Source organism: Nanorana parkeri, unplaced genomic scaffold, assembly GCF_000935625.1.
Source record: "Nanorana parkeri isolate BGI_ZX_2015 unplaced genomic scaffold, ASM93562v1 scaffold101, whole genome shotgun sequence".
Classification (NCBI taxonomy): domain Eukaryota; kingdom Metazoa; phylum Chordata; class Amphibia; order Anura; family Dicroglossidae; genus Nanorana; species Nanorana parkeri.
In genome coordinates, this window is record NW_017306369.1 from 1,238,246 (window position 1) to 1,255,107 (window position 16,862).

A 16,862-nucleotide genomic window follows, 5' to 3' on the forward strand; every position below is an offset into this window, starting at 1 on the left:
ATATATGTATATTTTATATTTTTAATTCACTGACTTAATGGACTGTTTTTATATTCTACTTAGTTTAGTGTCTACAAAAGCTATACACTGTTTATCAGCATCCTTTTACAATAGAAAAAAAGACAATAAAAAGAGCATACTAGTCATTAACAAACATCTGTGGTAGGGAACATACTAGTCATTAACACACATCTGTGGAAAGAAACAGAACAGCACTTCATAACATGGACAAATTCTATTGTCATAGTTACATACCTAACAATGTTGATAATAATTCTAGAACTTCAGTAGGGTAGCATAGTACATTCCAAGCTTTGGGCACTGTGTGGTAGACATCTTAAAGGAGTCATTTTGCCTCTTCTGTCTTGTCTGTGGCAGTTTTTTGTGGATTTGTCCTGTTTTACATTCATTGCATTAATAATGCTTTCTGTCCACCTAAACATTCGTTGTCCGCTTTCTCTCTTCCCTACAATATTTCCCAACATCAGATTGATTACTCCTGCCTTTATAATATGGGATAAAAGTATTTTAAGTTAAGTGTATTTCAGTTTGTCCAGTGAGCAGTCAAGAGTTCCGGTGACAACTGCAGAATTATCTAAAGTAATCTTTTATAACAACAGTACTCACAACATCCAAATAACTCAACACTTTCCTTTAATTCCACAGTTCAAAAACACAGTTTTTTTATTATATGAGTTATTACTGAATTAATGAAAACAAGTTATTTAAATAATACAATTAAATCTGGACTTATGTTCTGCTTTTGGTGCTTTCCTTGTTGTAAGTCCTTTATAGCTACCTTTCTAATGTTGCTGCTCTCTAGCAATCCCTAGATTGCAGTTGTTAAAACTCAGACTGGAGTTATGGTATTTGTTTTAACTTGATAGAAAATTTCTGGATGAAGGAGAGAGAAATCAACATGATAGACGTTGTGCGCTGTGTTCACTTTTCTTGGGGAACACTTTGTGGCCTGCTTTAGCTCATAAACATTTGCTCCTATATGACATATCCTACAGGTAATTGATAAAGTTGTGTTAATAGAATTTTAACATACTTTCTCTTTAACATGCAACATTTTTAATATATTTGTTAGCATAGAGTTACATGGATTTTTTTGTATTGTAGCGGTTAATTATTACAAATAAATTGTTGTACGTTGACCTCAAACTTTCCACCAAAATGCTAAAGGCAAACTTGCAAGCATTAAAATCGACTCTTTAATGCTAAGCCTGTTTTTGCTTCTAATGGTTGGACCTAACAAAAGCCTATAGTCCATTCCAGCTTAAATTAACTGCTGTGACCATGCTAAAGTGGACAGCAACAAAGACCTCATTACTTTCAAAGGATAAGTCTTGTTATGTTGTAGGCAGTAAGAATAAATACTCTTCTCTCCATGTTACAGAAACTGAACACACCATGACTGGCTCCTAGCTTGTACAATTTACTTCAGCTAATGTAGTGAGTGTTGCAAAAGCACGATTTTAGACTGCAATGCACCTCAAAGACACTTAAAACAAGATTAATTTAGCCTGCCCAATCTAAGGGTTCTTTCACGGGTGTGTTGAGAACTTAATCAGAGAGCAACACTGCTTACAGTGTTAACAAGGCATTCAGCAGGCATTTTCAAGGCATTAAAGAGTCAAAAACGCCTGCAAAATGACCTACAAGAGGGGGGTGCTAAGGGGAAGTGATGTAAAAAAGGGAATTGGCCAGCTTTGAGGTGTGCTTAGGCTGTGGTGAAATTTGCAGGCATATTGTTGGTTTTCTGTGCTGTGTATTGCTGCATTAATACAGATCCAACTGCTTGAGTTAGCAATGCAACATTTATTTCAGACATGACTGGTTATGGCTGGTACTTGCAATGCCTGGCAATGTTATTGCATGCACTGCTATGCTCCCACTGGTATGGTTGGCACTGCTTTGGATTTCACTGATAACCGTTGGCACTACATGGGCGCATAGGTTAGGCTGTCATAGGTTGCAAGTACCCGGCTAGAAGCTGTCCTCCTGCTGGCAAAACGCTTGCAGTGTGCAGACAGGAAGTAGCATCTACACCTGCTCTGTCCACTCACTCTATGATTCCCCAGTGGTTGCTGGGATTGCAAAAACTACTGGAGAATCATCGAGTGAGTGGACATAGTAGGCGCAGATGCCACTTCCTATCTGCACACAGCCAGTGTTTTGCCAACAAGAGGACAGCTTCTAGCCAGGTACTTGCAACCCGTGACAGCCTGACCTATGCCACCCTGTAGTGCCAGCTGTTATCAGTGTCATCCAAAGCAGTGGCAGCTTAGCAGTGCCAGCCATACCAATGTCAGGTTAATGCATTATCCCACATGAGCGTTAATAGGCGGCAGAGAGGCCAGATCATTAATTTCAACAGCAAACTTCCCAAAAACATATATATGTAATATTTAATGTATTTTAGGCCTGGTATTTACTTGTAAAGACCTCCCTTTTCTATTCCTTTAAAAGGCCTAAGACTGCAGTCTGGCTCTGCCATTTTGGATGTGATCCAGCAGATTTAGTGATGTCACTCAAGTGACACTCTGTAGTATTTCCCTTCACTTCTTCCCAGGCTAAGACAGTACAGGGTGGGAGTTGTGTGGAGGAACTTGGCCAGCACAAACAGTATAAATACACTGCAAGTCATAAAAAGTTATTTATGGAGAGGGAGAACAAATGGAGACAGGGTCTCTTTAAATCATGACACACCATAGTCATCCATTATCCACAGCATCTTAAAATCAATATACAATTGAATATAATTTTGTTTGTAGGGAGAGTGCCTTCTGCCAATCCTACCTGTAAAAAAATGTATTTACTGTATATCTTAAATAATAAAAAAAAGCTTATTATTACTATGGCAGCTCTAATAAATGGATTCAAGTGCTATTTGTTTTATTTGCAGGGGAGAGGCAATTTACCCCAGCGCTGGTCCCTATAGTCATTTTTTTTTTTTTTAACACCCCTCTGCAGCGGTGTGCCAGTGTATGCGGACTTCTTGCTCCCTGGTTTTTGTGCAGGATAGGGCTAGTGCACCCTTAGTGTCCCCATGTACAAGATGTAGAGTGACACCAGAGCTCACTGGTTTCTGCAAACCAGAGCACTGCATCCAACTGGGACATTTACTGTCTCCCACAAAATGGTGTCTTAATTTTGCAATCTGCTTGTAACAGGGTTTAGTAGTCTTTTAGGGAAGATCTCATTTATTAGTTGCTGGGAAAAATGTTTTTTATTTTTTTGGGCCCTTCAGAGTGGGTTATAAAATGCATAGGTTGGCAGAGATAGCAGGAGAGTTTGGCCCACAGAGAGAGCGGCAAGAAGTTCCCATTAAAATGGGCTAGTATTTTTGGATTGTGATGTGTCCTGTACATACTCTCTTCGGTGGCGATACCATTTCTATGGGAGATTGAGGTATAAAAGAAAGACAGGATGCAAGTTTGCATTTTGGTTTTGTGATACCACTAAACTGGAAATGTACCATTTAATTATCAAGTAAAGTTTATATTTCACCTGAACCTGACTGGACATTCTGTGCTGTGGGGCTGGAAAGTGTAAAGAAGTGCTCATCACTGAATCATGGCAAGTGTTGCACTCTGTGCAGTGAGAGTCAGTGAGACTGCCCTCCATCCTTGAAAAAGGCATATGTGGGTGCTGAATGCCCAGGTGCTTTAGGACTCCCTGTGGCTGTTAGACAAGAAGAACCAACAAGAGGCAGTTCTGAGTACTACTGAGACTTGTTTTGGGGGTAAGAGTTCTTATGCAGATATTATGTTTGTGGTGAAGACATGAGTCCCGGGTAAGCCCCAAGGTTACCCTTGGAGAGAGACTGCCAGCCTCATCCTATAGGGAGCTGGCCTACCACTTAGTTACACACTAGCATTTTCTGTGGCCATTTTTTAGTGGGTTAATAGCACACAGTTATCTTACTGAAATAATGTGATTAGGTGTCATATTATGTGTGCTGAATTGCACTGGTTGGCAATCACTACAATAGATGAAGAATCTATATAATTTCTTATTTTAAAAAAAATCTTTTAAGTTGCATGTCCTCTGCATCAAATTAGTGAGCATTGACAAAAACTATAAATAGGTGTAAAACCGTATGTAAGAACTTGTTGGAGGTAAGCTGGGGCACCATATAAATACCTGTAATAAATAAATAAATAAATAAAAGAGTTCTGAGTTTGTGTTAAATGAATGCATGTTGCAAGTGACATCTGTGTCCCTCTAATATTTGGGAAACTACAGAATAATCTTTAAGGATTTATAGAGTTAGTGCAGAATAGCACACACAGACCTAGGTTATTTGCAGGTCAGCATAACATCTGGAATAGGAGAAAGATGTGCACTACAGTCTGATAGTGCCTGAGCCCAGACTGAGCCCATTAAGCTGCTAAAAACATGTCTAGGCCCCAGAGTACTGCATATCATCAGTCAGTTGCAAATTGTGTGACCGCACACTGCACTGACCTACTGGAGGCAGATGCATCCTACAGTATTGTTTGTGCTACAGCCATTTACAATTGATGTGCAAAATTGTTGACCATTGGGAGATGTGTTTTGCTTGGGCCTTCTCCCGCTATTGACACCTGTGACATTCTGGGTAGGAGAAGTAGACAATTCAAATGGGTAGGTAGCTGCTAAGATTGACCATATAATAGACAACATCATGCATAAACAAACAATCATGCATTTTGGTGTGAAAACCTGTGGGCTTGCCTGCAGGTGTAGCCATCCTGCAAGGTTTATGGCACCTTTGACTCTTCTTCTATTAGCTTACTATTAAGCATCTAGTGTGTAAAATACGTATTCAGTTGTAGAATATACAGTAAGTTTAATTGAGAAGGAAATACAAGGGACAATCTAGGACAGTGCTGATAGGGAATATACTGATATTAATTATTTTAAATACAAGGGGTTCTATATTTTCTTGTATGTAGCTGTGCAACCAAAATCCACAGGCCTTCGAACAAACATGAAGGGAATTGTAGACTCTTCATTTTCTGCATGACTAAGGAACATTATAGGGTAAATTGGCACAAAAGGGTACATTGTGAAGATAAATAAAGGAGTGCCAGGTATGACAACACATTCCCAGACCTTCAGAACCTGTGGAGCAGTTGACTTGTCCCCCTTCCCCTTAGCTCTAGCTGTACTCTCACCCACACCCCCCCCGAATACTGTTTATTTACCATTTCATGTTTGGAGTTTTCATTGCAGGCTGATCTGATGAATGTGCTACAGAACACGTAACAGTAATTTAGCAGTGTATCACTGGCTAAGTAGGTTGAACACCAAATATCTGAAAAAGAAATGTAGGGCATTTGAGTATTAAAGACTTCTTTCGCTAGATTCATTTTAATCCTTTGTATTTGAAAAGATTGCAGTGGTCAGCAGAGTATTATGTTTGTTTGCACTATTAATCAGACTGTTCATTCCAGTAGTTTTTGCAGGATAGATTTTTTTTTCCATGTTGGAGTTTGTCACATTTAAATTAAACCATCCACAGGTTTCATAAGTCATTAACATTAGATCATACATCATTTAGTGTTTGATCTTGCTCTCTTGACACATTTGCTGCTGAAGGGCCAGTTGGCATATTTTTTTAAACAAAATATTGTCTTGCTGATCCATTTGAAAATTGTACGTAATTGGCTTGTTAAATGGAAACTATCATCAAGTATGTTTTTTATGGTATTATTATTATTATTATTATTAATAAGAATTTATATAGTGCCAACAGTTTGCACAGCATTTTACAAAGTGTTGCTTGGTATCCCCCTTTACATAAGATCCATTAAACACAATCCATATCAATTACATTTTTACAAACCTGTCCCACACCTGGTGTCCCCACTAGAAAACCCTGTACACACTAGTATGAGGAACAAGTGCACCTTTGTCCTGCCTTCCCATTAGTTTTGTATCAGAGAGGCTATTTGACAAACTTAATTAAAGCTGGATCAAGAAAGAAAAAATAGGGTCCTATGAAGGGTTATAGTTTGGGCCCCCTTTTTTATATATCTGTCATTGGTGCTTGAGTATCTGACACACTGGGCCACAAATATTAAAATGACTGAGAGAAGAGCTGCCTAAACCAGTTTGGCTCATTAATGGCAACCAAATAAATTGTTCCTATAATAATAAGAAAATAAGAAATATTAGGCAATAAAATATAATGAGATGAGAAACTGCTGGGGTCAATTCTTTTCTTAGACACACTGACAAAAAGGCAGACTATGGCTCGAACACTTTAAACCCGTTCTTACAAACTTTCAAAAATGCATGAATCTAATATTCTGATCATCCAAAAAATCCTCCGAACTTTCATCATATGCTACATCAAAGGCCATGCTATCTGTACATTTTTAGAAATAATTGCTACAGGTTTAGTGGCAAGGCATAAAAGCTCATCATACTAGAAAAGGAAAAGAGGGACCAGTGAAGGACATGAGGACATGATTAATGACCAGAAAGAAAACAAAGTTGATTAAGACCCTGCCTGCAGTTAATTCCAAAAACAGACTTCCAACTGGAAATGAGCATTTTTTTTCGATATGGGGGGTCCTATTCTGATTGGTACTCCTACTAAACAGCACTCACATAATTTGCTTTGATAACCAAACAACACTATTGGACTTTCAAGGTGTATTAATATGGATATACATCAGCATATAAAGATATGCAAATTTTATTTTATCAAGTCTAAAAAAATCAATCCATAAAAACAAACAAAATTACATGCTCCAAAATGATCCATAAGTAGAAACCAAGCACAAGCCAAATTGTCTTACAAAGTGTAGAGTCCAACATCTGAAAATGTTTCTTCAATCATACAATTGTAGATATTCTGTGTACTAAGACAGGGAAAACTTAGCGAAGTGCAGTATCAATAAGTGACGCAATTCGCAGATTCCAATATGCTTCATCAGACTTTATTGTGCATTTTTGGTCTTGTTTACATCGCTTTGGAGCACCAACACTCAAACTCGCCTCCACTCCAAACATCAGGCATCAACTACTGTCTGACTCGGGGCCTGCAGGGGAACACTGGAATCCTCCGGACAACCTCAGTCCAGGCCAGAGTACAGGTGTCTGTCCAGGGACACCTGGCTGAAGAGTAAAGCGCTGCTGCTTTGGGGCACTTTACTCTTCAGCCGTGGGCTCCGCTCTCCCTGAACAGACATAGACACTAGACCTTAAAAGAGAATATGGCCCAACCTTTTTTTGCCATAGTTCTCTTTATGGTCACAGGAGGACATATAGTAATGTCCTCCTGTGACCCAAAACTCAGAAAATTGCAGGCTATTGCCCAGCATATGCTGACGGGGCAGAGCCACGCTGCAGCTGGGACAGAACCCGACAATACTGTCGGGATCCACCCCACTGCCTGATTGACAGCTGTGCATGCCCCCTCCCTGTTCATCCCTCCAGTCAGCGTTGGAGGAAATGAGAGGGGGGGCTAAAAACTTGCACAGGAGTTATGAGGGCTCTGGAAGTTGGTGGTGGTGGGAAAAATAAATACACCTATCATATTGTGTTTGTACTGCAGGGAACCTGTTACTAAACATCTAAACGCAAAAACTCAATGCAAGTGGTGTGAATGCAACATAAAACTTTGTAGAAGCTGCAGAAATCTGAAGCAAATGACACTGCTGTGTGCAAGGACACTATAGATCATTGTATTTTCTTGGTGTAGCTATTTCTAATTAATTGTTCTCTATTGTAGCATTAATCTGGGCTCAATAGAAACATTTATATTCTATATTGTTGCACTCAACAATATATAATATGTGTTATTTAGCTATTTGCGTGTTTATGTCTTGTGGCTAGACCCACGTTGAGTCTTTGCTGCATAGTATATGTATGATGTGAGATTTGTTATATGCAGTGGTAATACCTGTGCCTGCTCTAAAGATTGCTTGATTAGATCTAGTTATGTTAAAAGTGTTCATTATGAAAGGCAGAACACTAAAATGGTATGTATGTTTGTTCTGTATTTATACTATGACCTCCAGTGACAATATGCTTCTGCTACTAGTTACCTAGTAAATTACAATTATCAGCTTACCCTGACAACAGTCAGTTTCTAATATATGAATCTTGTGTACAGAATACTGTTAGTGATATTTGTGTCCTTTGTTTTTCCAGATTGTTGCGTTGAGGGAGCAGAATGCACATATCCAGAGGAAGATAGTTACTGGCGAAGATGATCAGGAGCCTATGGAAGCAGTAGAACAAGGGCAGAAGATTCTAGACAAGGTAATATGTTTAAACAGCATCTACAGCCTTCCCTCTGCCTTTGAAGGTGGCATCACACCTCTAATGATGCAGAGGAATGAATATGCCTAATTGTGCAACAGTTCCCTACTAATAAAAAGTAGCCCAAGTGAACTCTTTTCATCAGTACACTACCTGGCCAAAAAAAAGTCACCACCTGGATTTAGCTAAGCAAATCGAGTCCTCCACTGGATAATTAGTCTAGGTTCAGCAACTTTATCTCCACAAAAAATGAGGTCAAAATGAGTATACTGAATGACCAGGTTTTTACATCCATGGTTTTCATAACCCCATTGAGAATCTTTGGGATGTACTGGAGAAGACATTATGCAGTGGTCTGACTCTCCCATCATGACTACAAGATCTTAAGAATGAATGCAACTCTGGACTGAAATAAATGTTGTGACATCACATAAGCTTATTGCAATAATGCCATGGCGAATGTGTGCCATAAGCTAAAGGTGGTTGAACCAAATATTAGAGTGTGTGGCTTTTTTTTGGCCAGTTAGTGTGCATCATGTCAATGCTGGTATGCCAGCACACTGGCATGGTCTGAAGTTGTCTGTGTTCAGTGGTTGGGAGTCTCACCCCTATTTTTGAGAAATGTTTTTTTTATAAACTTTAACTGAATCTGTGTTTTATGAGAGTAGTTCCAGAGTACAGCTTTACAATTATTCTAGAACAGTAGTTCCATGAGTGCATGCTGGTAGGCAAGGGCATTTAGGTTCTTGGTGATGTCATCTAGCATACTTGACAGATATTTCATACAATTTCTCAGAGATAACTGTAAGGTATACAGCATCACAGGTCACAACACTTCTACAGTGATAATATGTCAACTCAAGTGCGGCCCATGAAACTCTCAGATGGTAACACAATAGCAGCATATTTTTTATGTGTAGAGGTGCAATGCATTGGGATAGACAGCCTATTTGAAATTAATGTGCTGTAATGCACAATGAGCATTTTGGTCTTGCTTTATCTATTGCAGTGTACTGCAATGCACATTGAAGAGAGAGTGGGAGTAAAATAACCCCTATAGTCTGTCAGTGGCAGTAAAAGAAACTCCCAGCATTGGTATCAGTGGATGCAATAATAACCCTCAGCAATGGTGTCCGAGGCCCTAATATTACCCTTGCATTGGTGTTAGTGGATGCAATAATAGCCTTCAGCAATGGTGTCAGTGGATGCAATAATATCTCCCAGCATTTGTGTCAGTATCTACAATAATAACTCCCCAGCATTGGTTTCAGTAGCCCTCAATAAGAACTCTCTGTTTTGGTGTTAGTGGATGCAATAATAGTCTTCAGCAATGATGTCAATGCTTGCAATAATACCCCCAGCATTGGTGTCAGAAGTCGCAGTATTACCCCTAGCAATGATGTCAGTGCCCGCAATAATAACCCCCAGCATTTGTTACAGTGGCTACAACAATAACACCCTAACATTGCTCTCTGTGGCCACTGTAATAAACCCACAGCATTGTTGTCAGTAGCAGTACTTTTAACCCCCCTTCACTGATGTTCAGGAGCAGTGCTGGTAAACCAGCAACCTGCAACCTACCCCCACCTGCATTGCTGGTTAGTGGTAGTGCTGTTAACCTCCTACCCTTAAGGTGGCCATACACTGTACAACCATCGCAAGACCTTAGTCTTGCGATGGTTGTAAAGTGATTAAAAAAACGTACAATCTGCCCATCTTGGACAGGCAGATCGTACTCTCGATCATCGCAAGCCCGCCTCCCTGAGGGACGGGCTTCCGATGACCGCAATGCTGAACGGGCAGTGTGCGCGTGCGCACGATTTTCGGCTGGTTTTCTAGCATGCTCCTTAGACAAAAGACGTGCGACCGTACAGTAGAAATGGTCGCATATCTTCGTTCACACTGCTCGATTCTCGTACGATCGCGGGATTTCCCGCGATTCTCATACGAGAATCGAGCAGTGTATGGGCACCTTTTATATTGCTGGTCAGTGGAGGTTCTGTTAAAAAAACACCCCCACCCCCTTTGATCAGTATTTACCTGATTACATAATCCCGCACCTGACACTATTTAAATGTCAGGTGCTGGAACACAGAGAACATTCCAGCACCAGCACCCCGCTGCCACTCTTCAAACTGCCCACAGGTGCCCAACAGGTGGTGGAGCTAGCCCAGAAAACAACGGGCCACACACCAGGAACATGTGGGCCACCAGAGTTATAGATAGAATTGTGCTTATACTCGGTAACAAGAGAAAAAGAATCGATTAATGTTTGTTTTCTCTGACTGCTACCATTGACATTTTGCACCTGCCGTCGATCAAAGTTGCAACCAACTGTAGAAAATAATAAAACTTTTCCTGTAGGCGGTATGGATGCATTTGTTTTTGTGCTATTTTTTTGTTGACCAATGCTACCCAACAAATCAGCATATTTTATCATAAAATGTTTCTACGTTGGGAGCTTTTCAGGGCTGAATGTGGCAGGTATAGATTGCCCTTAAGTGTTCTTACTTTTGAAATGTTTTGCAACAGTTTCTCTTTAGATATTTACATTTGCAGTTGCTTCCAGGAAAGAATTCTGATGTAAGATGCTAGGAGCTCTGCCTTTTTGTGTAATTAATAATATGCTTACAATATACTTTTCCATTCATATGAGAAACAAGCGTGCAGGCTGCTGCTGGAAGCTTCTATATACAGTTGATTTCAAATATTTATGCTGACAGTATAGTGCTTACAAACTGATTTAAAGCAAATTTTAAAGAAAAACCGCAGAAAAACACGTTGTTAACCCTTGCAGTGGGGCTACTTCGGCACTCCAAAGGTTTAGTGCTCTTTTTTGTCTAGGTGCTAAAAAAGAAAAAAAAGTTATACTAACCAGACCATCTGAGCCAGCTCCCTACTTCAGGTGATTACTGAAGTGTGTCTCCTCCTCCTGTGCACAGATGGACTGCTCCTCGGCATCCTCATATCTATACCCGTATGCACAGTGTATGATGACACCAGGATCTTTAGACCCCTGCAGTAGAGGGGAAGATATATATGCGAGACAATCATCTAAAAACTAGCTGGCTCAGATGGTCTGGTGAGTATAACTTTTTTATGTTTTATTTTCCACTTTGGTAGCGTAAATAGAGTAGAAGAGATGAGATTTTACAGGTGTTTAAATGTGGGTTTGTGACACATAGTACACAACGCTAAAATTCTACTCTGGGGTGTGTGTTTATTTCTAGGAAAATAGACCTCACCTTCTCAGCTTTACTTGGCCATTAAAGACCATAGTCACAGCAGAGAGTGGATACAGCTTACTCCTTTTTTTTGTGCCGGCGGACATTCATAAAATGCAGGCCAGGGTGTAGAGCTTGCCACTCTGGGTGCTCTCTGCCTAGTGCCTATTTCTGTAAAAATTGTATTGGAGCCGAAGAACCAAAACATTAGCTGCTAATTGAAAGAAAATTATTCAGTAGAAGCCTGTCATTTTTAATACTTCTTCATTTGCACCTCATAATAATATTCCCTTTATACATTTGTTATATTAATACCTTCATAAGAGTATTCACAGACCTAATTTAATACTTCTTGCAAATTATCCAGCTCATATATAATGTAGCCCTATAAATCTTATGAAGAAAGTAAATATTTATATTTACATATAAGTATAGTTTATTACCCTGTTGTGTTTGATATGCAATACTCCAGATTTACATGTGGGTAGGTGTAGTTGTAGCACCATTTATATTAAGTAAATGTGTATTCACAATAAATATCGATCTTATACTGACCATACACTGTACACTTAGATTGTACAATCCCTTTTAGATCCAACAACAACTATGTAGTGTAAATTGAATGGATTATTTAGGTTTGTCGTCATATTACATTGACTTGGTAAATCTAAGATTGGACATAGATTGTACAATTAGATTATAACATGTATGGTAACCCTTATACAGTCAGGGGCCACATAGGTATGACTGCTGTGCCGCCACTGGTATAGCATGTGTAATATGTGAACATGACCAATTCCTTTAAAATGCACAATATGCATACCACTATTTCTAGTCTGAGCCGAATTTGCTTATTACAATATTTGCAGTAGAAATTTTGATTGGAGTTGAAATTGTATCCTTAGCTCTGAAGTCTAACATTCACGCTACAAAATTGCAGTTGTTACTACTGGTGCTTGTTTATTTGATGGGCAGTCATTTTCCTTAGTTTCTAAACAAAGTAAAGAAATCTATTACCAACCGATATAGCAGGCTGGTCAAACTCAGTGGGATTCATTTGAAATACTGTGGACTTCACATAGCAAATGATAACATACTATAGAGGTTTACAAACTTTTGAAATGTGCATAGTAAGAAAAATGTTGAAAGTGGCAATATGGGAAAAATAAAAAATGACACATAAGATACAGTCTGTCACCTATATTGACACAGCAGTTTTCTAGGTCTCCCGTTACATAGTTTTATTGATATAGCAAAAGAGCAGGGAAGAGGAACAAGCATAATTCCACAAACACTCTCAAGATTCTCTCTCCTGTGCTCCATCACCATGAGTTTAAAAAAAAAGATAGTTATCCAAATATTTCTGATTGCAGAAAAATGTCACAACAACACAAAATGCTAGATGCATATGGTCTGAACCCAGAGAAGATGCAAATAAATTCCACATTTGCAAATATCCCCTTCCTGCTATCATGCATGCCCCTACAATTGTGTACAGACAGAGCATGCACCAGCAGCTATTAGACCACACCATTGTAGGTTTATTAGTCTTTGTCCAGTCAGCGTATTCTCACCCCTGGTACCTAGGCACTGTCTTAGACCCCAGCCAGCCCCTTAAATTTCCAGTAACCATCCTTATTCTCACTCATCTCTATACTCTTGGGTCTTTGTTGCTGGACTGACAAGTTCCAACTTCTGCACCTTCCTTGTACCGCAAGCAACCTTACCCCTGCAATAGCTGTGTGATTAGCATCCAGTTGGGTGTGGGGACGTTGGTGTGCCACAAATGAAAAATTACATGGAGTGACATATCCAGGAAATGTTTAATGAGCACAATCACAGAAAAAATTAAACAACTAATATAATAGAAGCTAAAAACTGAATAAGTTTTGTAAAACAAATGACTTTGTCAAGTGATTTCTAAAGGGAAGTTTATATTGATCATGGAGATTTATTACCTGCTGATCCTGCCAGTAGATCAGTTATTCTTCCACTTCCTTTACCAGGCTGATAATGCTGTTCTTTCTGAAGAGAAATTGTACAGCAGCTTTGTCGCCCAGTGGTCAGGACAGCTGGACATGTAGTTTAAAAAATAAACAAGCTAATTGAAGCCTTATTCTAGATAATACTGTTTTTTTTACCAGTTACAGCAACAGGTTTTTCTTTCTTTTGGAAAAAAGGTTTAAACCATATGAATAAAAGCTGACAATTTTAAGTACCCCCAGCATTATATGGCTTGTCCCAACCCCTGTAGTAATTACTTTTGCTGGAAAGCTTGCACTGCATGTAAATGTGGAGAAAAATATAAATGAAGGCATGTTAAACAAAAAATAAAATCATACTCTGCATACTATCAATACAGGTATTACCAGAATACAAAATGTGTCCCTATAGTGGTCCTTTAGGTATTGATTTTGGTATTAAGAAACAATTAATGCAGACATGTGTTAATTTAACTGCTTCCAGGCCATCCATTGTAATTCAATGACTGGCCGGGAACTTCTTGAATGTGAGCCGTCGTTTTTAAACGTCCTCACCCATCTAGCTCGTGCTCGCTGTTGAGCGGTGGGCACGAGCAGGAAACAGTCAGCGATGGCTGTTTACATACTAGCGCTCTAGCATCTGTAGAGACGCCAGATTGCTTGTATTATGCGTGCGGGTGTGCGGCCCCTACGTCGCCACCAATCCCCAGCTCTGCTGTGCCTGGTTCGGGGCCGGGACCGGCACAGCGTCTCTGTGACTGGAAATCTGAGGGAGTCAGTACATGATCTCCCTCTGATCTCCTTCCCATTCTGTGAATGCAGGAAGTGATGTATATTACATCCATTCCACATTCAGCTGTCATTCTCCGGCTTCTGTAGCTGGAGAGAAGCTGGTGAAGCAGATCTCTGCTTCATCAGTTTCTTTGGAGGTCCCTTGATGTCTTCAGAAAGAGATCAATTCTGTGTAAATTGGCTATCACATAAGGGGCTTCTCAGCAATAAAGTTAAGTGGAAAAAAAGTACAAATAAAATTAAAGTTCCCAAAAAAATTTAAGACGTTTATAAAAAAAAAAGAAAAAAACACAAACATTTTTGTAAGGTCCCCCGCCCCCACATACACACAAACATGCGCCGGGTGCACCTATGTGCGAAAATGACACATGTTAAATGAACATCGGAGTGAGAGCAAAATTTCTAGGGCCATCAATCACTGATAACACTATACTGATGAGCAGTAAAAGCTTTTAAGGTGTCGCCAAATGGCCAATTTTGGGCATGGTCTTTTTTGTGATTTCGTGGGTGCGCGGAATTTTAATGCTTGACATGTTTGGTGTCTATTCACCCGACGTGACCCGTATTTTATATTTCATGACAAATTTGGGTAATAATAAATGTTTTTTTAACAATTTTCGGTTCTTTATTCATTATATAGTAAAAATTAAAAACCCCAATGGTGATTAAATACCACCAAAAGAAATCTCTGTGTCATTAATTTCAGTACAGCGTTGAATAACTGATTAAATGTCAGTCAAAGTACTGCAGCGCTGAATACTAAAAAATGGCCTGGCCAGGAAGGGGGTGTAAACCCTGGTCTGCAAGTGGTTAAAAAAATGAATTTTTAAAATCAACTAGCAATATTACTTGAATTTGACTTATATCAGGTATCAGCCTTTTGCAACTACCTGTACAGCAGGACTGAGAGAGGGGGGCAGCACAAGGAGACAATCAAATGAGCTGTTGTGCTTATGCACTAATAAGTGATATGTTAATAGGAGGAAAGATCAGAGTAACAGAAAGATTAAAGGAATAGCATAGTTGTACTTGGCTCTAAAACAGCAGATTGACATTCCTAATAGAAGATTTCATCAGCAATACTCTGTTCAAAGGTTATATGTGCTGCTTTCTTTCTTAGCTTTAGCAGCAGGCTGCATGTTGCAGAGTTAATATAGCAGACTTTCAAATGTTACTGGAGGAGATGGTAAAGTACGCCCTTATCAATACAAAAGCATCTGATACGTAGCTCCTGAGTCAATACCAAGGATACTGGTAAAGAGCCCCACTGTGATTTTACATGAATAAACACTAGACGTAGGATGAAGCTGCTTCAGAGTACTCTGGGGGATTCCTGGACCTAGAAAGCACGTTTAATGGGAAAATACACTGTACTTACTTTTGTTGTTGTAGTGTTTACCTATTAAAGAATGATCTTTGATATCACTTTACTAGTTTCCCCTTCCATATTTTTGTTATCTGTAGATTAACCACTGGAGGGATTATCCCCACCCCCCAGTTAGCATGCACCAGCAGCCCCCACCAGAGGTGGCAAAAAGGCTAGGGATGCCCTTACATGTAAAAGTTGAGCATGGCACTCTCCCTTCTACCTTCTTAACTTCTTTCAGTTCAGTGTTCTGTGCAGTCTCAGGCCCCGTTCACACTTGCATACTCGTTGAGTTTATGTGCATTTTCTAAGGAAGACTCTACGCATCTGAAATCTGGTATACTTTTTTTGTGTATATAATAACCAGGTATTTTTTAACTGTTTATGTATACATGGTCTTCTTTCTTTAACTCGGTATCAGTTCTCATTTTATAATTAATAAGAAAAGCAAAATTGTATTTCTGTGGAATGCAGGAAAAGTGTCTTGAACGCGTTTTAACTTTTGCATCTTTACTTTTTGTTCTGCAGAGGTTATCAAATGGCTCTATAGACTCTAATGATGAAGCCAGTCAGATGGTTGAACTTCAAGAACTACTTGAGAAGCAGAATTATGAAATGACCCAGATGAAGGAACGATTATCATCCTTGTCAGCGCGAGTTGGAGAAGTGGAGCAGGAAGCAGAATCGGCTCGAAAAGAACTTACAAAAACTGAAGAAATGAATACGAAATATCAGAGAGACATTAGGGAGGTTGTAATACTCACTCTGGTTTTGTGTGATTTTATGTGCATTGCAGGCGTTAAAAAATCATTTCTCACTATTCAGCCATTGGGTAAACCACTTTTTTGTACCTAAAAAATCCATAGTCTTAACTTATACCAAGTGTGCCTTAGATGGACTTTGTTTCCTGCCCTGAATTAGCAAAATAACAGAGCCTTTTAGGAGTAATGTGCAATGCTCAATACACAATCTCAACCTGTGGTTTTATCTGATGAGCATCCACATCTGCATAGGAAAGCTTGCATAGGATATTCATATTGAGAAATAAGCTTCCTATAATATGATCCTGTGGCTCACTTTAATATGATACTGTGGCAACTCAGGTGTTATTAGCTGCTCCCTGCGTGTCATTCTTCTCTCCATAGACTGCAGTTTATTTTATTTGTTTTGCTATTGATTGGGTTCCAGAGTATCAGCTGCAGCAAACCATAACTGGATCCAAAAGTAAAC

At 39.3% G+C, this 16,862-nt stretch overlaps 1 protein-coding gene across 7 annotated transcripts in view; it reads left to right on the forward strand.

Moving 5' to 3' along the window:
* Positions 1-16,862, forward strand: part of PPFIA2 (PTPRF interacting protein alpha 2) — a 235,524-nt gene that overhangs the window by 145,148 nt on the left and 73,514 nt on the right. For 5 of the 7 annotated variants that reach the window (XM_018552926.1, XM_018552929.1, XM_018552924.1 and 2 more), the window contains 2 exons: positions 8,158-8,268; positions 16,161-16,385. In XM_018552926.1, coding sequence (XP_018408428.1) covers positions 8,158-8,268; positions 16,161-16,385 — 336 coding nt within the window. The remainder of the gene's footprint in view (positions 1-8,157; positions 8,269-16,160; positions 16,386-16,862) is intronic. The other 2 variants (XM_018552928.1, XM_018552925.1) reach the window with 1 other exon arrangement.